At 41.6% G+C, this 21,504-nt stretch overlaps 1 protein-coding gene across 8 annotated transcripts in view; it reads left to right on the forward strand.

Annotated features, from left to right (window-relative positions):
- The window catches only part of dlgap1a (discs, large (Drosophila) homolog-associated protein 1a), a 199,717-nt gene that overhangs the window by 58,343 nt on the left and 119,870 nt on the right, over positions 1 to 21,504 (forward strand). For 6 of the 8 annotated variants that reach the window (XM_034236359.1, XM_034236360.1, XM_034236362.1 and 3 more), the window contains exon 3: positions 13,701 to 15,225. In XM_034236359.1, coding sequence (XP_034092250.1) covers positions 13,816 to 15,225 — 1,410 coding nt within the window. In that variant the 5' untranslated portion in view covers positions 13,701 to 13,815. The remainder of the gene's footprint in view (positions 1 to 13,700; positions 15,226 to 21,504) is intronic. The other 2 variants (XM_034236364.1, XM_034236367.1) reach the window with 2 other exon arrangements.

Raw genomic sequence — 21,504 nt, forward strand, 5'->3', positions numbered from 1 at the left:
GTTTTCAACATCCTCCCAGGGCCGTACAAATTATTGACCTCTGCTTAAAAATACTAAAATCACAGCCCACTAATTTGGCCTTTCTTTCATGCTGTGCAAAGAAAAAGCAACCTCTTAATCCAGATATCTCACCATGACTCGCGCATGCATGCACGTGCACGGTTGTGGCATGACCGCCAAAACAGAAAGATATGGACACAAGATGTATGCAAATGTGTTTAGACTCCTATCCATGCGAACATGATTTAAGTGGGGGGGGACGGGACCTAACCTCCTCTAGGGGGGTCCGGGGGGGGGGGGGGGGGGGGGATGCTCCCCCGGGAAGATTTTGAAGTTGAAAGCATCAATCTGGTGCACTTTGAGAGCAACATTAGATCTATGGGTACATCTCTCAACACCCATATGTAACACAACTGTAAGCAGATTTATTTTTCTTTATGGATATTTTACAAATCACTCTCCTTTCAAACTGTATTCTTGTTTATTAATAACAACTTTTTTTTACTGTCATATAGTATTTTATACCTGTTTACTTTATTCTCTTGTTTTTTGATAACTATAATGATCATATAAAGATGTGCCTTTACCTCACTGGTTGTAGACAAAGCTTCTTATATTCGTTAGCATAGCTAGCTAACTATCACTATGACAGATGAGCAGATCGCCACTGGGCTTACAACTAAAGACACAGCCACGCAAAACCTGCAGCATGTGTACGGCTCCTTATGGGTACTGCAATTTTTGGAAGTGCCGGAGCGGAGCTGCGTTCTGGTGCTCCCCGTCAGAACTACACCCCTGTCAGAGATACCACGTGATGACATGTTAGGCTTGTGTTGTGTTCAAGGACCCTGACCTTGGCCAGGAAAAACAAGACACTCATTTGTTTAATTATTTTGTGGTCTAGATTTCTTAAATTGTTTTCTTTTTTGCGTGTGTGTTATAAATTACCTCGAGGGCCACACCAAATGGTCTCGCGGGCCGTATACGGCCCGGGGGCCGGAGGTTCCCCACCCCTGCTCTAGCGCCACCCACTACAAACTTTAAGGTCCGTTCACAGTGGACACATTGCAATTTTTTTTGGTTTGTTGCAATTACATTTAAAGGTCCCATGGCATGGCCATTTCTACTGATCATAATTCCATCGTTGAGGTCTACTAGAATAGATTTACATTGTTCAACGTTCCAAACTCACATTGGTTTCTCACACAGCATCTCTGTATAGTATATTCACTCTCTGTCCTAAACAGCTTGTTGGAGCTCCTGCCCTCGCTACAGGGTGTGCTTTGAGGGTTTGTGACTTTTAAATAAAAAAATAAAAACTACCTAACACATAAGGGGACGGGTCCCACGGGGACATGGGACCTTTAAAGTCAATGCGAAACGCAAGTGGACAAAATATTATGCCAATGGCGCTAATGAGGCGAATCTGTTCAAACACTGGACAAAAATGTGTGTTTATAAATGTATGTTACAAACACCTGAATGTCCCTGGCAAATACAGTCATACTTTATTTATGTCTGTATGACATTGTTTTGAGTGTGAATCTACAACGGTAGCTTGGCCTAGCCTGATCGATCCTATCTCATTCAGAAAGCACGCATTTTAAAAGTTTGTCGCCTGCCATCTTGCGGACACACACACACCAAAGCATTAATTCATGATTTTTACTAACCGGTATCAGTATGCAGTTATTTTGGCATCATTTTGAAACGTGTAATACAATTAAATCATGGTAAAATATGTTAATGTTGTTGTTGGTATCTACCATAGTATCTACAAGGAGATAAGGCCTGCCCCCTCGCCAGTGCTACTTGTTTGAGTGACGTGAGTAAAAACAAAGGATGCCGTGGTCTTCACCTCGCGTCTGGTTTGAACATACCATTATGACCTATGTCTCTATCCAAGAGTTTATGATATTTTGTATTATTGAGTGATTATCACCAATATTGCAGTAACACCACTTTCATACAGGTGAGAAGCAAAGTGCTGTGCACACAGTTCACCATGCAACAAGTACACAAATCCCAATTTAAGGTTTTGGCTTCACTCTGCGGCAGAATCATAAGCTGCAGCTTTCCAAGACATTACATGGCAGCTGGTGCAAGCTGCATTTCACCGCTGCCTGCTGTCAATTCAGCGTATGAAAAGAGAAGAGATTGGTTTGTCGGTCACAGTCATATTTGGTTGTGCACTCAGACTGAAATGTAAGCAGAACATTCTGAAATAACTCATATCAGGATCGCTACAGTATACAGTTCTGTGAAGACCCATGTGTGTAGCTAGAGCCCTCGGTTTTATTAGTCTATGTTGGCATCTTCCCTGCCATCTTTGCTGATGATGTAAATCAAATATGGTGCAGCAGTGTATTAGCATCCAAATATACTTAAAGTACAGACAAAGTAGTCGTTGTGCAGATTGGTCCATTTCAGAATAATATATATGATATGTTTTATAATTATTGATGATTAAAGTGTTCTCAAAGCTGGTGGTCCAGTTATAACTAAAGTCTGATTTAAGAGTTGATTATATTTCACATCATTAATCCAAATCTGTAAAGTAACTAAAGGTATTCAATAAATGTAGTGGAGTAAAAGTACAATGTTTCCCTCTGAATTGTAGTGAGGTAGAAGTACAAAATATTGAAATTTAAATAATCAAGGAAAACACAACTACCTCAAAATTGTACTTAATTTATCTAAGTACAGTACTTGGATAAATGTACTTTGTGACATTAAGGGTGTAAAGCAGAACTCTTGTATTGGCCGGTCACAGTCAATGAGTAAGAAGAGATGGATCAGAAGGAGAGAGAGAGTCAATACAGATTTTAGCCCCCCCCCCCCTCCTATTCATTTCTATTGTTTTTCAAGATGTCCCAATTTTGTATTGATTTTCCTCCACCTGTATAGTGCACTTTGAACAGTCAGTGGTTGACAATCCTATACTGTAAGTGTAGTGGATGATACCTACCAACTCACTCGCTTATTTTCTGAATCACACAGAGACAGGTTCTTTTTGGGCTCTGTCTGTGGTTATGTCAGCGTTTGTATTTTCAACCTTTTGTCAGAAACTTTAAAAAATGTTTTGGGATTTTTTAAATAATTTAAACTCGTTTATTGTGGAACCGCTGCTGTTGTTGAATTGAAATAGCTGTGTTCGACAGCCTGCTGTTCCTCAGATTTCACAGCTTCTCACCAGCTCATCGATAGTACACTTTCAAATTAGTGATCATTTACTTTTAAATGCACAAACATTCAATGGCCACTCTGGCAGTGGTCGTCACTGTGAGTCAGTAGTGGGTGATGCATCAAATCCATCCATTCATTTAGAGCAGTGCGTGTATGGTCATATCCACCAACCATATACACTGAAAAAACTGAAAGGTTGACTTTAATTAAATGTATTATATCAACAGATTTCACAGTACTGTATTAGGTTAGGTGAAAGCAGTAATAGTACGTTTAAATAAAAATAGGTTTTACTCAATATTATTGCTTTCAACTAACTTAACCTTGAATCTAACATTTAATTAAAGTAAACGGTTCAGTTTTTTCAACCCCCTTTTCAAAACATGTGATGTAATTCATTTTTGATACAGATAAGGACAGCAAACGTAGCTGAATGTGACATAGAGGTGTATTCCTGATGTGTGTGAGGATGTGTTTGCGCTGTATAGAAGTACATATCTGGCTACGTTGAATGAATTTTCTGTCTGCCTTCGGTGCTGGTATCCACCCTCAGAGGGTAACTCAAAGGCTTTTTGTTCGCCAGCTTCCATTTAGCCCAAAATAACTTGATCTCAGCCCTATTTTCATTTCTCCTGCCGCCCACACACAGCATCAGCCTGCCTGGCATATGGCTCTTTGAAAAATGCAGCAGGAGTTGGCGGTAAGTGACGGGTTGGGTTCAGCTGTCAGTCTCCTCTGTTTTCTATCCCCTCTATATAATCTAGTCCACTTTGTTTCCATCCCGCTGCTTTACCTCCGTTCCTCGATTCTCCTCATCTCACTCGGTTTTTCTCTCCTTCTAGATATTCTCATTCAAGTTCCATTTCTATAAATAGCTAATCTGCAGTTTCCCAGAATGGTGTGTTCTTGCTCTTCCCGCAGATTATGTGTAATTGATGAGTAAATCTTTTCAGGCAGAAATAATCTCCGATAACATTTGGATGAATAGTTCGGGGTCTTATCGTGTTCTGGTTAGTGACTTCAGGTTTCTTCTTTCCTTTATCTCTCCATCCTCCACATGAAGTACAACAGTTCTTTTCATAACCGAATCAGCAGGATAACATGTTGTTTGTTGGACCATTTACTCTGAACAAACTGAAACGTTGACTTTAATTAAATATATTATGTCAACAGATTACACATAACTGTATTAGGTTAGTTGAAAGCAATAATATTACGTTGAAATAAAAAACATTTGCTTCATCTTAATGTTATTGCATTCAACTAACCTAATACAATTTCACTTTCAAGTTTGGTAAAAGTAAAACAAATATTGGAATCAAAATATACTTTAAGTACCTAAAGTAAAAGTACTCGTTATGCAGAAACACCAGATTTTATTTTATTGAAATTATTGGTGCATATGTTCAACTTGTACTTGGTGAAGGTTAGGGTTTGTTTTAATTACTTTATACACTACTGGGTGGCTTAGCATATAATAATGTATGATAAGGTCTCGATATGTTGTATATTTTGTATCGACCTAAATCTGCAAATAAACTAGTAACTACATATTTACAATAAATGTAGTGGATTAGTGGATTTGGCAAATGTAGTACTTTTGGAGTTAACGTATAAAGTAGTATAATTTGATTATAATCGAGTAAAGTTCAAGCTACTGGATTTTTGGTTACATTTATTCAAATTTGAAAAACAAATTATTGTGACGAGCCCCCCTTTTCAATCCCATGAGGAAAGCTGTAACACGTGCCACCCCCACATGAAGGTACACATCTAATCAAAGGTCCTCTTTTGTGTCAGTCCATCGCCAGTTGTGTGAATACTCAAAAATAAAATGATCAAAATAACTTGTCCAGCTACATTTACCTCTTTTATAACTCTTATTTCACAGTAATCAGATGTATGATCCTTCTGTAGAAACAGTAGATGCCGTCTTTCTAAGCCCCTGTTATTGGGTCCCTGTAATGTCTGACTTCACTAACACATCATTGGAAGTGAATCACTTCCTCCCTCGATTCAGTAACGCTTTATTTTTAGACACAGTGTTGTGAGTACAATGTCTTTCCAGCGACACTGAGTCATTCAGGACTTCCTACCCATAATTGTGCGTGCAACATATATTCAGTGTGTAATCCATGGGTGTTTTTCAGTCTAAGAAAACATTGGTTCAAAGAAGAGAAACTAATAATGTTCATTTACACTCATTACATAGGTCTGGTTTCAAAGCCTGTGGCCTCTATTTCCGTCGCTTTAATCTCTCTATTAAAAAACACGTAGTGGTCATATGGGCAATGATGGTATGGATGTTTTATGAGGTTACATACAATACGTATTACATTTCCCACACATGAGCAGGAGAGCTGTGTGTGGGACTCCATTATCTCTATTTAAACTGAAACTAAGCTGTGGCTGTAAGACAGTCAAATAAGTCATTACTGTCCAAAGGCTAAAATCCCTGTGTTCCCTCCAGAGGGAGTTTCTCTCCATCACACTCCCCCCCCCCCCCCCTGCCTGAAACGCGTCCATTAAACTCCTTTGTTTACTTCTGTAACATAGTGACATCACTATGTAACACTCAAGCTACTATTGACTAGCCGTACAACACATTGTACGTGATAGGATAAAGGAGGCGTGTGGTGCAGTGGGTTGTGCATTGGTGTTCGGATCAGGGGGTCACAGGTTCAAACCCCACTGCAGTCAGCATGTCGTTCTGTCCCTGAGACACTTCACCCCAAATTGCTCCTGTGGGGATTGCCCACAGTATTGAGTATGTTAGTCGCTTTGGATAAAAGCCTCTAACAAGTGACATGTAATGTATTGTAATAAAGGGGCTCTGGTTTCAGACGGAGGGTGCAGCAGCACAGGCAGTATGAGAAACATAAAGACCTTTTTGAACATTAAAGCATGGAGACATGTCACAGTGGAGACACTACATACTGATATACACCTGAACATCAGCAGGAGAGGACTCTTTAAAGTAGAGACACTACATACTGATATACACCTGAACATCAGCAGGAGAGGACTCTTTAAAGTAGAGACACCACATACTGATATACACCTGAACATCAGCAGGAGAGGACTCTTTAAAGTAGAGACACTACATACTGATATACACCTGCACATCAGCAGGAGAGGACTCTTTAAAGCAGATACACTACATACTGATATACACCTGAACATCAGCAGGAGAGGACTCTTTAAAGTAGAGACACTACATACTGATATACACCTGAACATCAGCAGGAGAGGACTCTTTAAAGTAGAGACACTACATATTGATATTACACCTGAACATCAGCAGGAGAGGACTCTTTAAAGTAGAGATACTACATATTGATATACACCTGAACATCAGCAGGAGAGGACTCTTTAAAGTAGAGATACTACATACTGATATACACCTGAACATCAGCAGGAGAGGACTCTTTAAAGTAGAGACACTACATATGATATACACCCTGAACATCAGCAGGAGAGGACTCTTTAAAGTAGAGACACTACATACTGATATAACACCTGAACATCAGCAGGAGAGGACTCTTTAAAGTAGAGACACCACATACTGATATACACCTGAACATCAGCAGGAGAGGACTCTTTAAAGTAGAGACACTACATACTGATATACACCTGCACCATCAGCAGGAGGAGGGACTCTTTAAAGCAGATACACTACATACTGATATACACTGAACATCAGCAGAGAGGACTCTTTAAAGTAGAGACAACTTACATACTGGATATACACCTGAACATCAGCAGGAGAGGACTCTTTAAAGTAGAGACACTACATATTGATATACCCTGAACATCAGCAGGAGAGACTCTTTAAAGTAGAGATACTACATATGATATACACCTGAACATCAGCAGGAGAGGACTCTTAAGTAGAGATACTACATACTGATATACACCTGAACATCAGCAGGAGAGGACTCTTTAAAGTAGAGACACTACATACTGATATACACCTGAACATCAGCAGGAGAGGACTCTTTAAAGTAGAGACACTACATACTGATATACACCTGAACATCAGCAGGAGAGGACTCTTAAAGTAGAGACACTACATACTGATATACACCTGAACATCAGCAGGAGAGGACTCTTTAAAGTAGAGACACTACATACTGATATACACCTGAACATCAGCAGGAGAGGACTCTTTAAAGTAGAGACACTACATACTGATATACACCTGAACATCAGCAGGAGAGGACTATTTAAAGTAGAGACACTACATACTGATATACACCTGAACATCAGCAGGAGAGGACTCTTAAAAGTAGATACACTACATACTGATATACAACCTGAAACATCAGCAGGAGAGGACTCTTTAAAGTAGACAACTACATACTGATATACACCTGAACATCAGGCAGGAGAGGACTCTTTAAAGTAGAGATACTACATACTGATATACACCTGAACATCAGCAGGAGAGGACTCTTTAAAGTAGAGATACTACATATTGATATACACCTGAACATCAGCAGGAGAGGACTCTTTAAAGTAGAGACACTACATACTGATATACACCTGAACATCAGCAGGAGAGGACTCTTTAAAGTAGAGATACTACATATTGATATACACCTGAACATCAGCAGGAGAGGACTCTTTAAAGTAGAGACACTACATACTGATATACACCTGAACATCAGCAGGAAGAGGACTCTTTAAAGTAGAGATACTACATACTGATATACACCTGAACATCAGCAGGAGAGGACTCTTTAAAGTAGAGACACTACATACTGATATACAACTGAACATCAGCAGGAGAGGACTCTTTAAAGTAGAGACACTACATACTGATATACACCTGAAAATCAGCAGGAGAGGACTCTTTAAAGTAGAGACACTACATACTGATATACACCTGAACATCAGCAGAGAGGGACTCTTTAAAGTAGAGACACTACATACTGATATACACCTGAACATCAGCAGGAGAGGAACTTCTTTAAAGTAGAGACACTACATACTGATATACACCTGCACATCAGCAGGAGAGGACTCTTTAAAGCAGATACACCTACATACTGATATACACCTGAACATCAGCAGGAGAGGACTCTTTAAAGTAGAGACACTACATACTGATATACACCTGAACATCAGCAGGAGAGGACTCTTTAAAGTAGAGATACTACATACTGATATACACCTGAACATCAGCAGGAGAGGACTCTTAAAGTAGAGATACTACATACTGATATACACCTGAACATCAGCAGGAGAGGACTCTTTAAAGTAGGAGCACACTACATACTGATATACACCTGAAAATCAGCAGGAGAGGGACTCTTTAAAGTTAGAGACACTACATACTGATATACACCTGAACTCAGCAGGAGAGGACTCTTTAAAGTAGAGACACTAACATACTGATACACCTGAACATCAGCAGGAGAGGGACTCTTTAAAGTAGAGACACTACATACTGATATACACCTGCACATCAGCAGGAGAGGACTCTTTAAAGCAGATACACTACATACTGATATACACCTGAACATCAGCAGGAGAGGACTCTTTAAAAGTAGAGACACTACCATACTGATATACACCTGAACATCAGCAGGAGAGGACTCTTTAAAGTAGAGACACTACATACTGATATACACCTGAACATCAGCAGGAGAGTACTCTTTAAAGTACAGACACTACATACTGATATACACCTGAACATCAGCAGGAGAGGACTCTTTAAAGTAGAGATACTACATACTGATATACACCTGAACATCAGCAGGAGAGGACTCTTTAAAGTAGAGATACTACATATTGATATACACCTGAACATCAGCAGGAGAGGACTCTTTAAAGTAGAGACACTACATACTGATATACACCTGAACATCAGCAGGAGAGGACTCTTTAAAGTAGAGATACTACATATTGATATACACCTGAACATCAGCAGGAGAGGACTCTTTAAAGTAGAGATACTACATACTGATATACAACCTGAACATCAGCAGGAGAGGACTCTTTAAAGTAGAGACACTACATACTGATATACACCTGAACATCAGCAGGAGAGGACTCTTTAAAGTAGAGACACTACATACTGATATACACCTGAACATCAGCAGGAGAGGACTCTTTAAAGTAGAGACACTACATACTGATATACACCTGAACATCAGCAGGAGAGGACTCTTTAAAGTAGAGACACTACATACTGATATACACCTGAACATCAGCAGGAGAGGACTCTTTAAAGTAGAGACACTACATACTGATATACACCTGAACATCAGCAGGAGAGAACTCTTTAAAGTAGAGACACTACATACTGATATACACCTGAACATCAGCAGGAGAGGACTCTTTAAATCAACTGCATGTTGTCAAACATGTAGACAGGATGACGAAGAGCCGTCTTTTTCAACAATATTACAGGAAGGGGATTGATATGTCATGCATTATTTAATTAACTTAATAAAGTGTGAAATTACAAAGAGGATACAATGCAATACAGTGCATGATTGGTTGCTTTCACACTAATTTAAATAAACTGAACTCATTGGGCAAATAGTTGGGAGGGTTTTTAACTGACCCAAACAGTGTATTGTTAAAGCACCATAACATATTTGTATGGTGACTTTAATAGTAATGTGTTATTTACACCAAACAAGAATCTTGATATTCTGCCTTTCTACAAAAGCCTGGGTTATTTTTACTGATATTCCCGTGACTGGGGGATATTCAATTAAGTTAAAACTCAGAATTACTTTGAGCTCACTGCTTGTCAAAGTTTAAAAACGTCATGTTGTGGATTGACATCAATCAATCAATCAATGTTTATTTATATAGCCCAATATCACAAATGTTACATTTGTCTCAGTGGACTTCAGTTTGTACAGAATATCAGTATGACAATACGACACCCTCTGTCCTTAGACCCTCTGTCCTTAGACCCTCACATCGTACAAGGAAAAACTTCCGGAGAAAACCCACAGTTTAAAGGGGAAAATGGGAGAAACCTCAGGGAGAGCAACAGAGGAGGGATCCCTCTCCCAGGACGGACAGACGTGCAATAGATGTTGTGTGTAAATCCAAGAGATAATACATTTTACAGCGTAGGTAGACCAAATGTTAGGAAAGACCAATGTTAGGAAATGCATGTGTCTATAATAAGAAGATGAATCCACGAGGATGTCAGCAATCTTGTGGGAGCAATCAGGGAAGTAGTATGATGAGAGTCAGGCAGGACCGCAGAGACAGGTTCAGCCACGACTCGAAGTCCAGGACTCAGATCCAGTGCTCAGGATAGAGGATCCAGGACACACGACCACAGCAACAGGATCAGCCTCGACTCAGGATCCCGGCGTAGATAGACACCACAAAGAAATGTGGGGAAGCTGGGTTATTCTGAACATGAGAGTACACAGGTATAGACAGACAGAAGGAAGAAGTAAGGTGTCCCCCGACAGTCTAAGCCTATAGCAGAAAAACTAACGTGTCTACATACATGGACTCCCTTAGGATAGGTTGAGCGAAAGGGTAGCAAGTAAGAAGTAAGGAACAGAGGTGGAGAGGCACAACGTGTCTACGTACATGCACTCCCTTAGGATAGGGTGGGGGAAAAGGGTAGGAACTAAGATGTATGCGCCCCATCTATACCATGAGCGCATTGCTCCTAAAAAGTTGTTTTGGCACTGACACCAGTCAACAGTTGTGGGTCGACTCGGCAGGGATCAAGGCATGTATATGCCTCTCCCTGCTTCCACCGTCATGATATAGTTTGCTCCACAATCTGTCCACACTGTTGGTTTGCACAACTGTGCACATTTCTGTACGTGTTAAAATAATTTGACACACTGTATTAGTTGTTGGTTTTGCTGCACTTTATCACAAATAATAATGATTCATCTTGAAAGACATCCTTCCATATAATCTACCCCAAGCCACAGTGTGTGTGATATCTGAAGGCTTCACTACCACAGGACTCCAGGGAGGCTGCTCTGTGGATCTCAGAGTGTGTGAGTGTGTGTGTGTGATCCCAGAAAGTTACTGTGGCTTGTTAGCAATGCTTCCACCAGTGGAGCTGTCAGGTTGAGTTAAGCAGTCATGTCACAGGCCAAGTAGGACGGAGGAAACTCACACAGACACGCACACGCTCATACCCCCCACTAAACCGCATAGCAAGAGAGCAAGTACACACACAGTTATGCATGCAGCGTACACATCACCACTGCGGCTTTGCAGGACTGTTCATCTGAAATAAAACTGCCTTGCGAGCAGTCTGAAGCCTAGAGCCTTTTCTCTTGGTCGCCTGAGATGTGAACGAACTGTTATGTAAGATCAGAGACAGGGGACATCTTACAGTACTCTACCTGCACTGCAGCTAACTGATCAGACAGGTTGGCCTGGAACACCTTGAAGGAATGAAAGAGAATCATTTGAATTCAAAAAGTACTCCTATACTATTTTTTATATTTTTCATCCCTTTGCTGCCTTTGTTTATGAATAAAATGATTGGTTCAAATTCTTACAATTTAGAGGTTTGGTGTACGTTTCGAGGTATTGTAAAAGACAACAGCTTGTTTCTTTGTTAAGCCTTTGTGTGTGGGACTTGAGTTGCTGATATTTAATTCTGGGTTTGCCTTTTCCTGTAGTGTGTTCTATAGGTTTGTGTGCATGTACATGGTCTGCAAAGGCTGAAATCCCTGTGTTCCCTCCAGATGGAGTTTCTCTACAACCCACTCCCCCCCCCCTGCCTGAAACACCCCGATTGGAGTCATTTGTTTACTTCCAGGTCATAGTGACATCACTACGTAACACTTTTATTGGCTAGCGCTCCAACTTGTTGTACGTGATAGGCTATAGGGCGGGACATCTCTAAGCTTTTACCAATCACAACAGGTTACAGACAGAGGGTGAAAACAGGTGCTGCAGCACAGGCAGTAGGACATAAAGAGCTTTTTGAACATTAAGGCACGGAGACATGTCACAGTAGAAACACTAAATACAGATATGAGACCTGAAAAGGACCAGAACATGTCCTCTTTAGAAGTTATGGTTTCACAACACATCGAAATGTTGGTTCATTTTTTCACTTAACTCTAACCACAGTGAAGTTAAACAATACAGAGTTATTGGTGATGATATGAATGAGGTCTAAACAAATAAAACACATGTTCTTGGTTAGGGACAAAGCCAACCTGTGCTTTTGTGGTTACTAATGTAATTACTAATGTTTAACTATACTTCTCTTCACAAACTGTGTACACGGTGCCTAGCTCAGCTTTTTACTGCTAACAAATTACTGTTACTGTTGTGCGTATTAAGTCAATATGCACAATAGCTCAAATAGCAGGCAAAGGTTTAAAGAAATATGTCACTTGTAAATGTGAAACTTTGTTGATTAAAGCCGCTACACAGCATTTGCCAAACATTAGATCAGGCTGTTGGAAGCACTCCTGTTTTATCTGAATAAAATAACAGTGTTACAAGTTATTAAGGTGCAGTCATGTCCAATTCAAAAGTCTTAGCTTGCCAGCTTTCACCACGCACTAACTGTGTTTTACATCATGCAGCACATCAGTTGTATTTGTATTCACAAATAGTTCATGAGAACCTTTTCACCCCCTTTTCAGTCCCTGCTAGAGAGCAGGTACTTTCATGGGAGAAAAAGGTTCCTATTTCTGATTGGCTGGAAGGATTGCAAACCACGCCCCGTAAAACTCCCAAAAAGTTTTGTGAAGCCGCCATTTTATTTTCCTCGCATTAGCATTATTAGCATTAGCATTAGCCCAGCGCAGAAACGCAGAGAGACTAACTTATGGCAACACAAAAGAAAACATGGGAGCGGTGGAGATGAGGAGGTGTCAGCGTTCTGGCGATTTACTCGGAAGGCTTCAGAAGCTGCTGGGAAGACTCCCGGGGACTTTGGGCGGCAGTATACGCCGTGAAGTTGTTTGCGGCCTGCCAGTAAACTCAAAGCAGAAAAAGAAGAAGTGACGTCAGCGGCTTCATTTGACTAATCCTCCCCCAGGGACTTATTCCGGTGTGAACACGATCTGCTAAATGCAATCTCCAGAAGTAAAAAGCGAATTTATCGTTATAAATAAAGTACTTCATGGTCACATGACTTCACCTCACCCCCGCTAAGCTAAAGGCGGCTAATGTTTGCCATGAAAAAGCGGTTGCGAAATGATTAAATTAGACTTATCTCAGACTAGACATTTTTATGACACAGATATGTTTCAGACCTTCACCAGTTATGTATTTACTGACATATTCTTTTTGTTGTAGATCAAAACGGAAAAAATATCTTAAGTTTGTGTTAACCACTGACCTTATTTGTTTCCTTCAAGACGATGGAACCCAAAGTGGTAAAATGCTTAATAATTTCAAAGTTTAAAGATTCATTCCTGCAACAATCTTTAAATGAGGGGTTTAATATTTTCAATGGTTTGACTTGTTATTGGCTGTTACTTGTTGCCTTGCATTACCTGTCAGTCTTATGGCTCCTCTCTCTTCCTGTCTTCCAGAGTCTGCAGCTCTCCTCTCAGGGACAGTCTTCTGCAGCCCTTCTCTGGTCACAGGCCTGCCGGCATCTCTCATCCATACCATTCCTCTTCACATCCACCCATCCTTCCCCCTGTCATGAAAGGCCTGTCCAGTAGTCGGAGTCACCATCACGTGGTCTCCTATGAACCGTCATACGATCTACTGGGTCACCACGTAGACCGCAAGCCATACTTAATCAGTCAGAACGACATGCCTGTGCCCATTCCCATGCCGCATTCAGCTGAGCTGGCCTACTACAATGCTCAGCGCTCCCCGTACCCCTCTGACAGCAACAGCATCGTCCCCTATGGAACCTTCCCAAGGAGGTGCCACTCCACCTCCTCATCTCACCATCCTGAGGTAAAGGATGAGGGTTTGGCCATGGTACCATATGTAGGAGGAGGAGGGGGAGGAGGTGGTGGAGGGGGCTATGGAGGTAAAACGCCAACCCGGGTACCGGCAAACTTTGCGGACCCGTTTGAGCGTCAGCAGTCATTCTCCAGAGATGGCTACCACACACTGCAGTACAAACGAGGAGTGCTGGCCCACAGTGGGGGGATGGGGGCCAACAACATCAACAATGACAGCCCGGGGAGAATCCGTCACCTGGTCCACTCGGTCCAGAAACTCTTCACCAAGTCACACTCATTGGAGGGGCCACACCACACACAATCCAACAAGGGGGCCAATAATGGGAGCGTTAATGGTGGTGTTGGTGGTGGAGGAGGTGGTGGTGGTGGTTCAAGGGCCAGCCTAGAGGGTGAAACTCCACCAGGGGGAGTGCGCCACCGGAAGCGCAGCAAGAGCCGCGAGCGTTGTCGATCAGCAGAGCCCAAGCATCGAAGCCACCACCACCACCACCACCAGCTCCACGGCTCGGCATCTGCTCCAGGCTCCGGGTACTGGAGCTCAGATGACAACCTAGAACGGGAGCTGTGTCTCTACCACCCTCACCATCACCAACCTCCACCCTCACCCTCACCCTCCATGTCCCCATCACCCATCGCCATGACAATGGGCCGTTATCCCGGCAGAAACCATGACAAGTATCCCCAGAGTCCCCTCCCCAATCTCTCCTCTTCGCAGTCCCAGCAGTACTTCATGATGGACCCTTATGGCACACTCAACGAGCACACACACACCCACGCACACCACGGCCACACACACCACCATTCTGCACTCAAAGTCTCCCGGAGCAACAATGATGTCAAGTACACAGCGTCGTCGGCGTGCGTGCCAGTTAGTGGCAGCAGCAATAACAGCGGTGGCGGTATCGTTGGAGGAAGTGGCTCCTTGCTGCCACTGGGTCTTGTGGACGGGCCCCTTGTGAAGAAAGGGGCGTGGTCGTCAAGCCTAACGGTGAGCAGGGCCCGAGAGGTCTACACCAACAACAGCAGCCACAACCAGCTACGAGCCAGCGCAGGACCCGGTAACCTAAACCTAGATAGAGCTCTAGTCAAATCTAGGGGCAGTCAGCAGCAGGAGCGCACTTGCCATTTCTTACAGGTAAATAATAATTCCCCCACTCCCAATCCAACACCAGTCGATTCACCCCCACTCCCACCCTCTGTTGCCTCCCTTTTCTTCACAACTTACTTTTCTCACCAATGTTTCCTTTATGTCAGTGGAATCCAGTCTTGTGAAACTTCAGGTTTTCAGTCCTACCAAACACTACACTTCAGTTAGAGAAGGGCAAACCAATCTGAATCTCTTACTGTAATGGACAGGTGGCTATTCTGAAGTTCTTACATTTTCAGCCACAAGTTCCAGAACGTGCACAGCTGTTGTCTTGGCACATTCATTTGTATATATATTTGTTGTCACATGGGTCATTTTGTACAAGTTTAGCAGGAATGCCAGTAATTCATTCCAGGACAATGGATGTTTGCTTCTTTGGATACAGTTAGAAAGATGACATTCCCCCAGTTAGTGAGCAGGGAGAGCAAAGACTTGCGTTGCTGCTGTATTCTGGGAACTTTTTAGGCAGCTAGACATTCAGAGTACAGAAATAATGTTGGCTTTCGAGACACTGGTGAAACTCAATACCTCCTCATCTAGGGATAACACCCATACAGTTATGTGAAGAGTTAAACCAAGAGGGCACCAACCTAACACTTGAGAAATATTAAGAATCCCAAAGAAGAAGGTAAAATGCATTGGGTAAGGAAATCAGAATAGGTAGATTATTATATTGTTTAAAATTCAGTATAGTAACCTTTCAGTGAGCTGTAGGATTCAAAGTAGAAAATAATAATGTTAGTCTAAAGGTTACCTCTTAATGTATGTATTTTGTAAAAAGGGTTTAATGACACAGATGTGGACCATATGTTTATGGAAAGGGATACGTTTATGTCATGAATTTTATATTTTTCTACATCACCAAACTTTACTAAATGACAACCCTTCCAACTGAACAGTGGACTTGCATCCCAGTTTAGTAGGCTACTCTGGGTCAAAGTACAGGGTCTTCATTAACAAAATGCCTGTATTGCTTTAGTGTTTGGCTGGAAGAGAAATGGAGATTTACATGACTGGAGCCATGACTGGATATCAAGGCTGTGGACACACTACAACTGGTTAAATAAGGGCTTTAGGCATAATATGAAATAAGCCACGTTCATCAACTAACATGCAACTTTAGACAATTCTGATATAATTAGAAAAAACCCAACAACATATTTGTACCATGTACAGCAGGGGTAGCCAACATGGTGCCCGCGGGTTCTTGCTTGATTTGCGGGACCAGCGTTGCAGTCGGGAAGAAAAGCAATGTAGAGCGGCACCGCATGGCGTAATGTCCACTGGGGACAGGAGGGACATGTCCCCCTCCCACTTTTCGAAATCCCGTTTGTGTCCCCCCACTTTACAAATATGTTTATTCTTATTTTTTAACACAAGCCGTCATCGCCACGGAGGAGCACACAGCCTCTGTGAGCGAGAGAGAAAGAAAGCACACCTTTATCTATTTAATGTAAGAAATCATTCCAATGTGTACTAGTGTAAAACAGTTTAAAAGGAGAGTGATTAGTAAAATATGCATAAATAAAAAGAAAGAATGCTAACATAAGATAAGAATAAACAAGTTTAAATGATTAGTTATTGGTTGTGATCATATTCTAAAGATGTTTGGATTATTGAAAAGTATACAGCTCCCTTTCATCTGAGTGTTGAGAGCTGTATCCATACATTTATTTTGTGCTCAAAGTGCACCAGATTGATGCATTTCACTTCAACATTTAAAAACAAAATCTTCCCGGGGGTGCATGCCCCCGGACCCCCCTAGAGGAGGTGAGGGCCACCCCCAAATAAAGCAGGTTAAAATGATTAAATTGCATACATGTTCTTTTAGTAAACACTGCAAACGGGTCCCACAGACCCAAACAGCACACAAAGGTTAAAGGTCAGCATATAATAATGTTCAAATGTGCTAAATATATACACTGCAAAAAATAACAAAAAGAGGAGAAAAAGTAGCTCACGACTTGTTTTATTTTTTGAAAGTAGTTCTCACCCTAAAAAAGGTTGGTGACCCCTGATGTACCTATTGTCCCTATGCCAGGAATCACAAACCACAAATAGATGGATCGTTCAATTTCGAAAATGTTTCTGTGAAAAATGTAAATGAGCTCAGTATGTTATATGAAAAATAATGAACAGCTATTTTGATAATTGGTTAATCTACCAATTGTTTTGTGTTGTAAATTGTCAGATAACACATCAACACATTTTTGACCAACATTCAAAACACTAAAGATTTTGAATTCCACAATCACGTAAGTCCTCAGGACGCAAAGTGGCTCGACCAGAAATGGAAAGACTGGAAGTTTGCTCCTCCAATCCCCATGGGAAGGAATAACCATTGGTGTGTGAATGAGATTTAGATTAGATGATGAGCACGTTAGCACCTTGTATGGCAGCCATACAAGGTGCCAATGGGTAAATGGTTACATGCAGTGCAAAGCTCTGAAGTGCTGGAAAGACTAGAAAGAGGCTATAGAAGTCCATTAGGGGAAAACACATTACATAATCATATTTAAAAACCTGAAAGCAGCAATATTTTCAACCACATATTTTTTGTTAAAACTACCAGATCATTAAATAGTGGCAGATGTTTTTGTTGATCAACTTACCAATGACTCAACTAATAATTGAAGCATTAATATGCATATTGTTTAATGGACAGTTGATCAGGCAGTGAACTGTACCTTCTCTATTGATTGGGTTTACACTGACTAATCTGTGTAACAGTGAAATAAACACATGGCTCCACTAATGTTTGGAAAAATCACTAAGAAAACGAATAAATTATGATTATATTTGGATATAAATCTTATTGGAACACCAATCCCAACACTTTGAGGACTCCTCATTACCAGGGGCGCCATAAGGGGGTGAAAAGTTAGGACGATTCTAAGGACCCGTGACTGACAGGAGCCCAAACAATTTTAGACCATTAATAAAAAAATGTTTAAGTAACCAATGTAATATCTTTTCATGGGGCCCAAAATCCCTGGCGGCGCCCCTGCACATTACTACAAGATTAAAACGTTCCACAGATTTGAGAGCTTTCCCTTACAGATCTATTCTAAAACATGCCACTATGTCAATCCCAGTCAATGTATAACACACTATAATCTCTCATTCCCTACAGATTTTTACATTGTCGACACATTTCCTACTCTTATGAAGACAGTCGGTTAAAAGATAGAATAACATTCAGAGAACTGAACAACAGTTGAGGCTTAAAAATATGAGATAATCCATAATCTTCAGTGTGGTTAGCTATGAATCTTCCAAAACTGTGCAACAGTACAGTAGGCCCACACAAACTGCAGAACACTGGTGCTTTGGGAACACTCAAATGATTTCATTCCCATTTAAAATCAGGAGACTAAATACGAACATTATGTGTGTGTGTGTGTGTGTGTGTGTGTGTGTGTGTGTGTGTGTGTGTGGTGTGTGTGTGTGTGTGTGTGGTGTGTGTGTGTGTGTGTGTGTTGTGTGTGTGTGTGTGTGTGTGTGTGTGTGTGTCATACTTGCCAACCCTCCCGATTTGATTGCCCTCTCCCCGGTTTCCTCCCGGGGTCATATTTCTCCCGATTTCTAACAAAATCAGATTTACTCACGACTGTTTCCACTCGGACTTTAATGGACTTTAATACAGCTACACCATTGTTTGGTTTCCGCGCGTCTCTTTAGCAGCGCGAGCAACTGAACAAGAATCGACAACTCCACCCTCTGCTCACTCCTTTCCTGTAAAATACAGGTCCAGCCTACACATATGCTCCATGGTGCTACAGGCATTGCCCTTACAACTACAATAAGCATGTAAATGTTAATCTACAGCTCCGGCGATCCACTAACACCGGAGTCTCCACCTGCAGATAACTACTGTAGCGTCACCTTGGATACGAGTCCAAACAACTCACAGACACACAGGCCAGGGCGTTGACAGGGCGCCCTTTGAGCATCAGATCTGACGACCCTGATTGGCAGAAATTATGTTTCGGCGGCATAGTTTACAGATAGCAACAGTCAGCTTGTTGGCTGCTGCTGCTCTGGCTGAGGGCTCCTTTCTTACCGCCCGGACGAGAGAGGGTAATGATACACGCTGCGGCCAGGCAGGAAACATGTGACTTATCAGTAACTTTAGACATCGTAAAACAATTTTAAACGAGATTTTATTGTAGATTATACATTTTACTGATACCAACTATATAATATTTACATTGTTCATTAAAAATAAAAATAAATAAATATATATTTATTTTTTAATATATATTTTTATTTATTTTTTATTTTTAATGACAATCAAACATGTGGGAAGAGGGTGGGCGGCGCCCCTATTGCCCCTATGGGCCGGCCGCCACTGTCTTTAATGGTCACACAGCACACACAGTGAAATGTTTCTCTGCTTTTAACCCATCCTAGTACCAGGAGTCTAGTACTAGGAGCAGTGGGCAGCTGTTGGTGCTAGTGGAGCACGCTCATGTACTGTCAAGTCGCCGGAGCCTCGCAGCGGGGGTACTGCTGGGGAACGCATAAACGCATAAAGCAGACTCTTCGCGCTAACGAAGGATCACTTCTTCTTCAGGGCAGGGAAAGCTACGTACGCAGGCTACTGCAGTCAGCTGCTGCAGTCAGCTGCTGCCTCTCTGTTGGACTCCGGTACTGCACATTACTCACGAGACGTAAAAAACGAACACACTAACCACTCCGCCAACGCCACAGTCACCCCCGCTGTGCGGGTCGGATGTGGCCCGCGGGCCACCAGTTGATGGTCACTGCCCTACTGAATGAGCCACTGCCGGAGAGCTTCTTATGTTTGCATGGCAAAATCCACTTAAAACGTTTTGCTTCAAAACATCCGAGAAATAATAAAAGATTTATACAGCAAGAATGTTATACATAGATATTTGATCAAACACTGGTACTCTTACCACCTGGAACTAGTGACTGCTTTAGATAAAGGCTATGTTATATGCTATGCTAATTTCTGTATCAAAATGACAGGGATGGTGCTAGAAACAGTAACACAATCTAACGTTAAAGACATAACGGCACACACTTTTGAGTTTGGCGGATGGTACTTAATAATAACCAAATAACAAACAAGTGAAAACAACAAGCAGTGTGGCTGAACGGTGGAATAACGCAACTCCTATCATTGATGCTGTAAATAGGGCTCATTTAAACACTACACTGATCTAAATCCATGAAAAGTTCTATACACATTTTGAGTAATATAAAAAGGTTGTAGTGTGTCCACAGCCTTAGGATCATTGCCCCCCCCACCACCAGTCTATTACTTCCAGAACCCCACTGCCACCTCCTCCCTCTTCTCCCCCACTTCTCCCCTCCTGCCTCTCCTCCACTCACCCAACTCACCCCCACCCAACCCCCTGCCACCCTCCTCCTTTACTTCCTCTTGGTTTGGAGAGCTTCCCTCTTCCTTCTCCTCTTCCTCCTTTTTCCTCCTTTTGAGTTGAAGAGAGAAGTAAGTGCAGAGTCAGTAGCCTTACTCTCTGAATGCTAGGTGATGACATGACCTCATGAAGAACGACATCCCTTCCTGTTTGTAGACTTCATTTTTTATTTAGTAGTGCTTCCCTTTCTGCCGGTTATCTTTTCCTCACTGTTTGTGTCTTTGTGGATTGTTTCTTGCTATATCTTTGAAGTGCTGTGTTGAGCTAAGTGTTGGGGAGATGTTTAACTATATACTGTACAGGAAGTAGAGTTTGACCATGTAACTCAATAGTAGAACTACATTTAAATTGGGTTGAGTTTATTACTTTTGGTAAGTGGAGGGTCACTTCATTTAGGAAGCCTTTATTATGTTTCATTTGAGTGAACTTGGCTTCCAACTAAATACACCAAAGTGCAGCGATGTGCCGACATGGAGCCATCAGACTTCAGCCATTAAAAGTGGATGCGAACAAAACACAATTGCGTGCATCCATGTTTAAATGAAAGATACTTATATCAGTGTGTCCAGTACATATGTATCAACTTTTTATATCTTATGTTCAGTATTCACTTGTGAAAACTTGCATTGGGCTGCTCCTCTGAGCAGAGGTGTTTCTACCTTCTCTGCAGACCGAATGTTATTACAGCAAACAGAATCTGTGACTTGAGTTATTTTTAAGTCAAATCACAAATGAATTCAGCAAAGGGTTTGATAGGATGTAATACTGGGTTCAGATCAGATGTGTTGACTAAACCCTTGAAATGTGGGACAGAAAGAAAAGAATATCTTAAATCTACAGTGCAATGTCTTTCGGGAAC

This window comes from Gymnodraco acuticeps, unplaced genomic scaffold (assembly GCF_902827175.1).
Source record: "Gymnodraco acuticeps unplaced genomic scaffold, fGymAcu1.1, whole genome shotgun sequence".
Taxonomy (NCBI): domain Eukaryota; kingdom Metazoa; phylum Chordata; class Actinopteri; order Perciformes; family Bathydraconidae; genus Gymnodraco; species Gymnodraco acuticeps.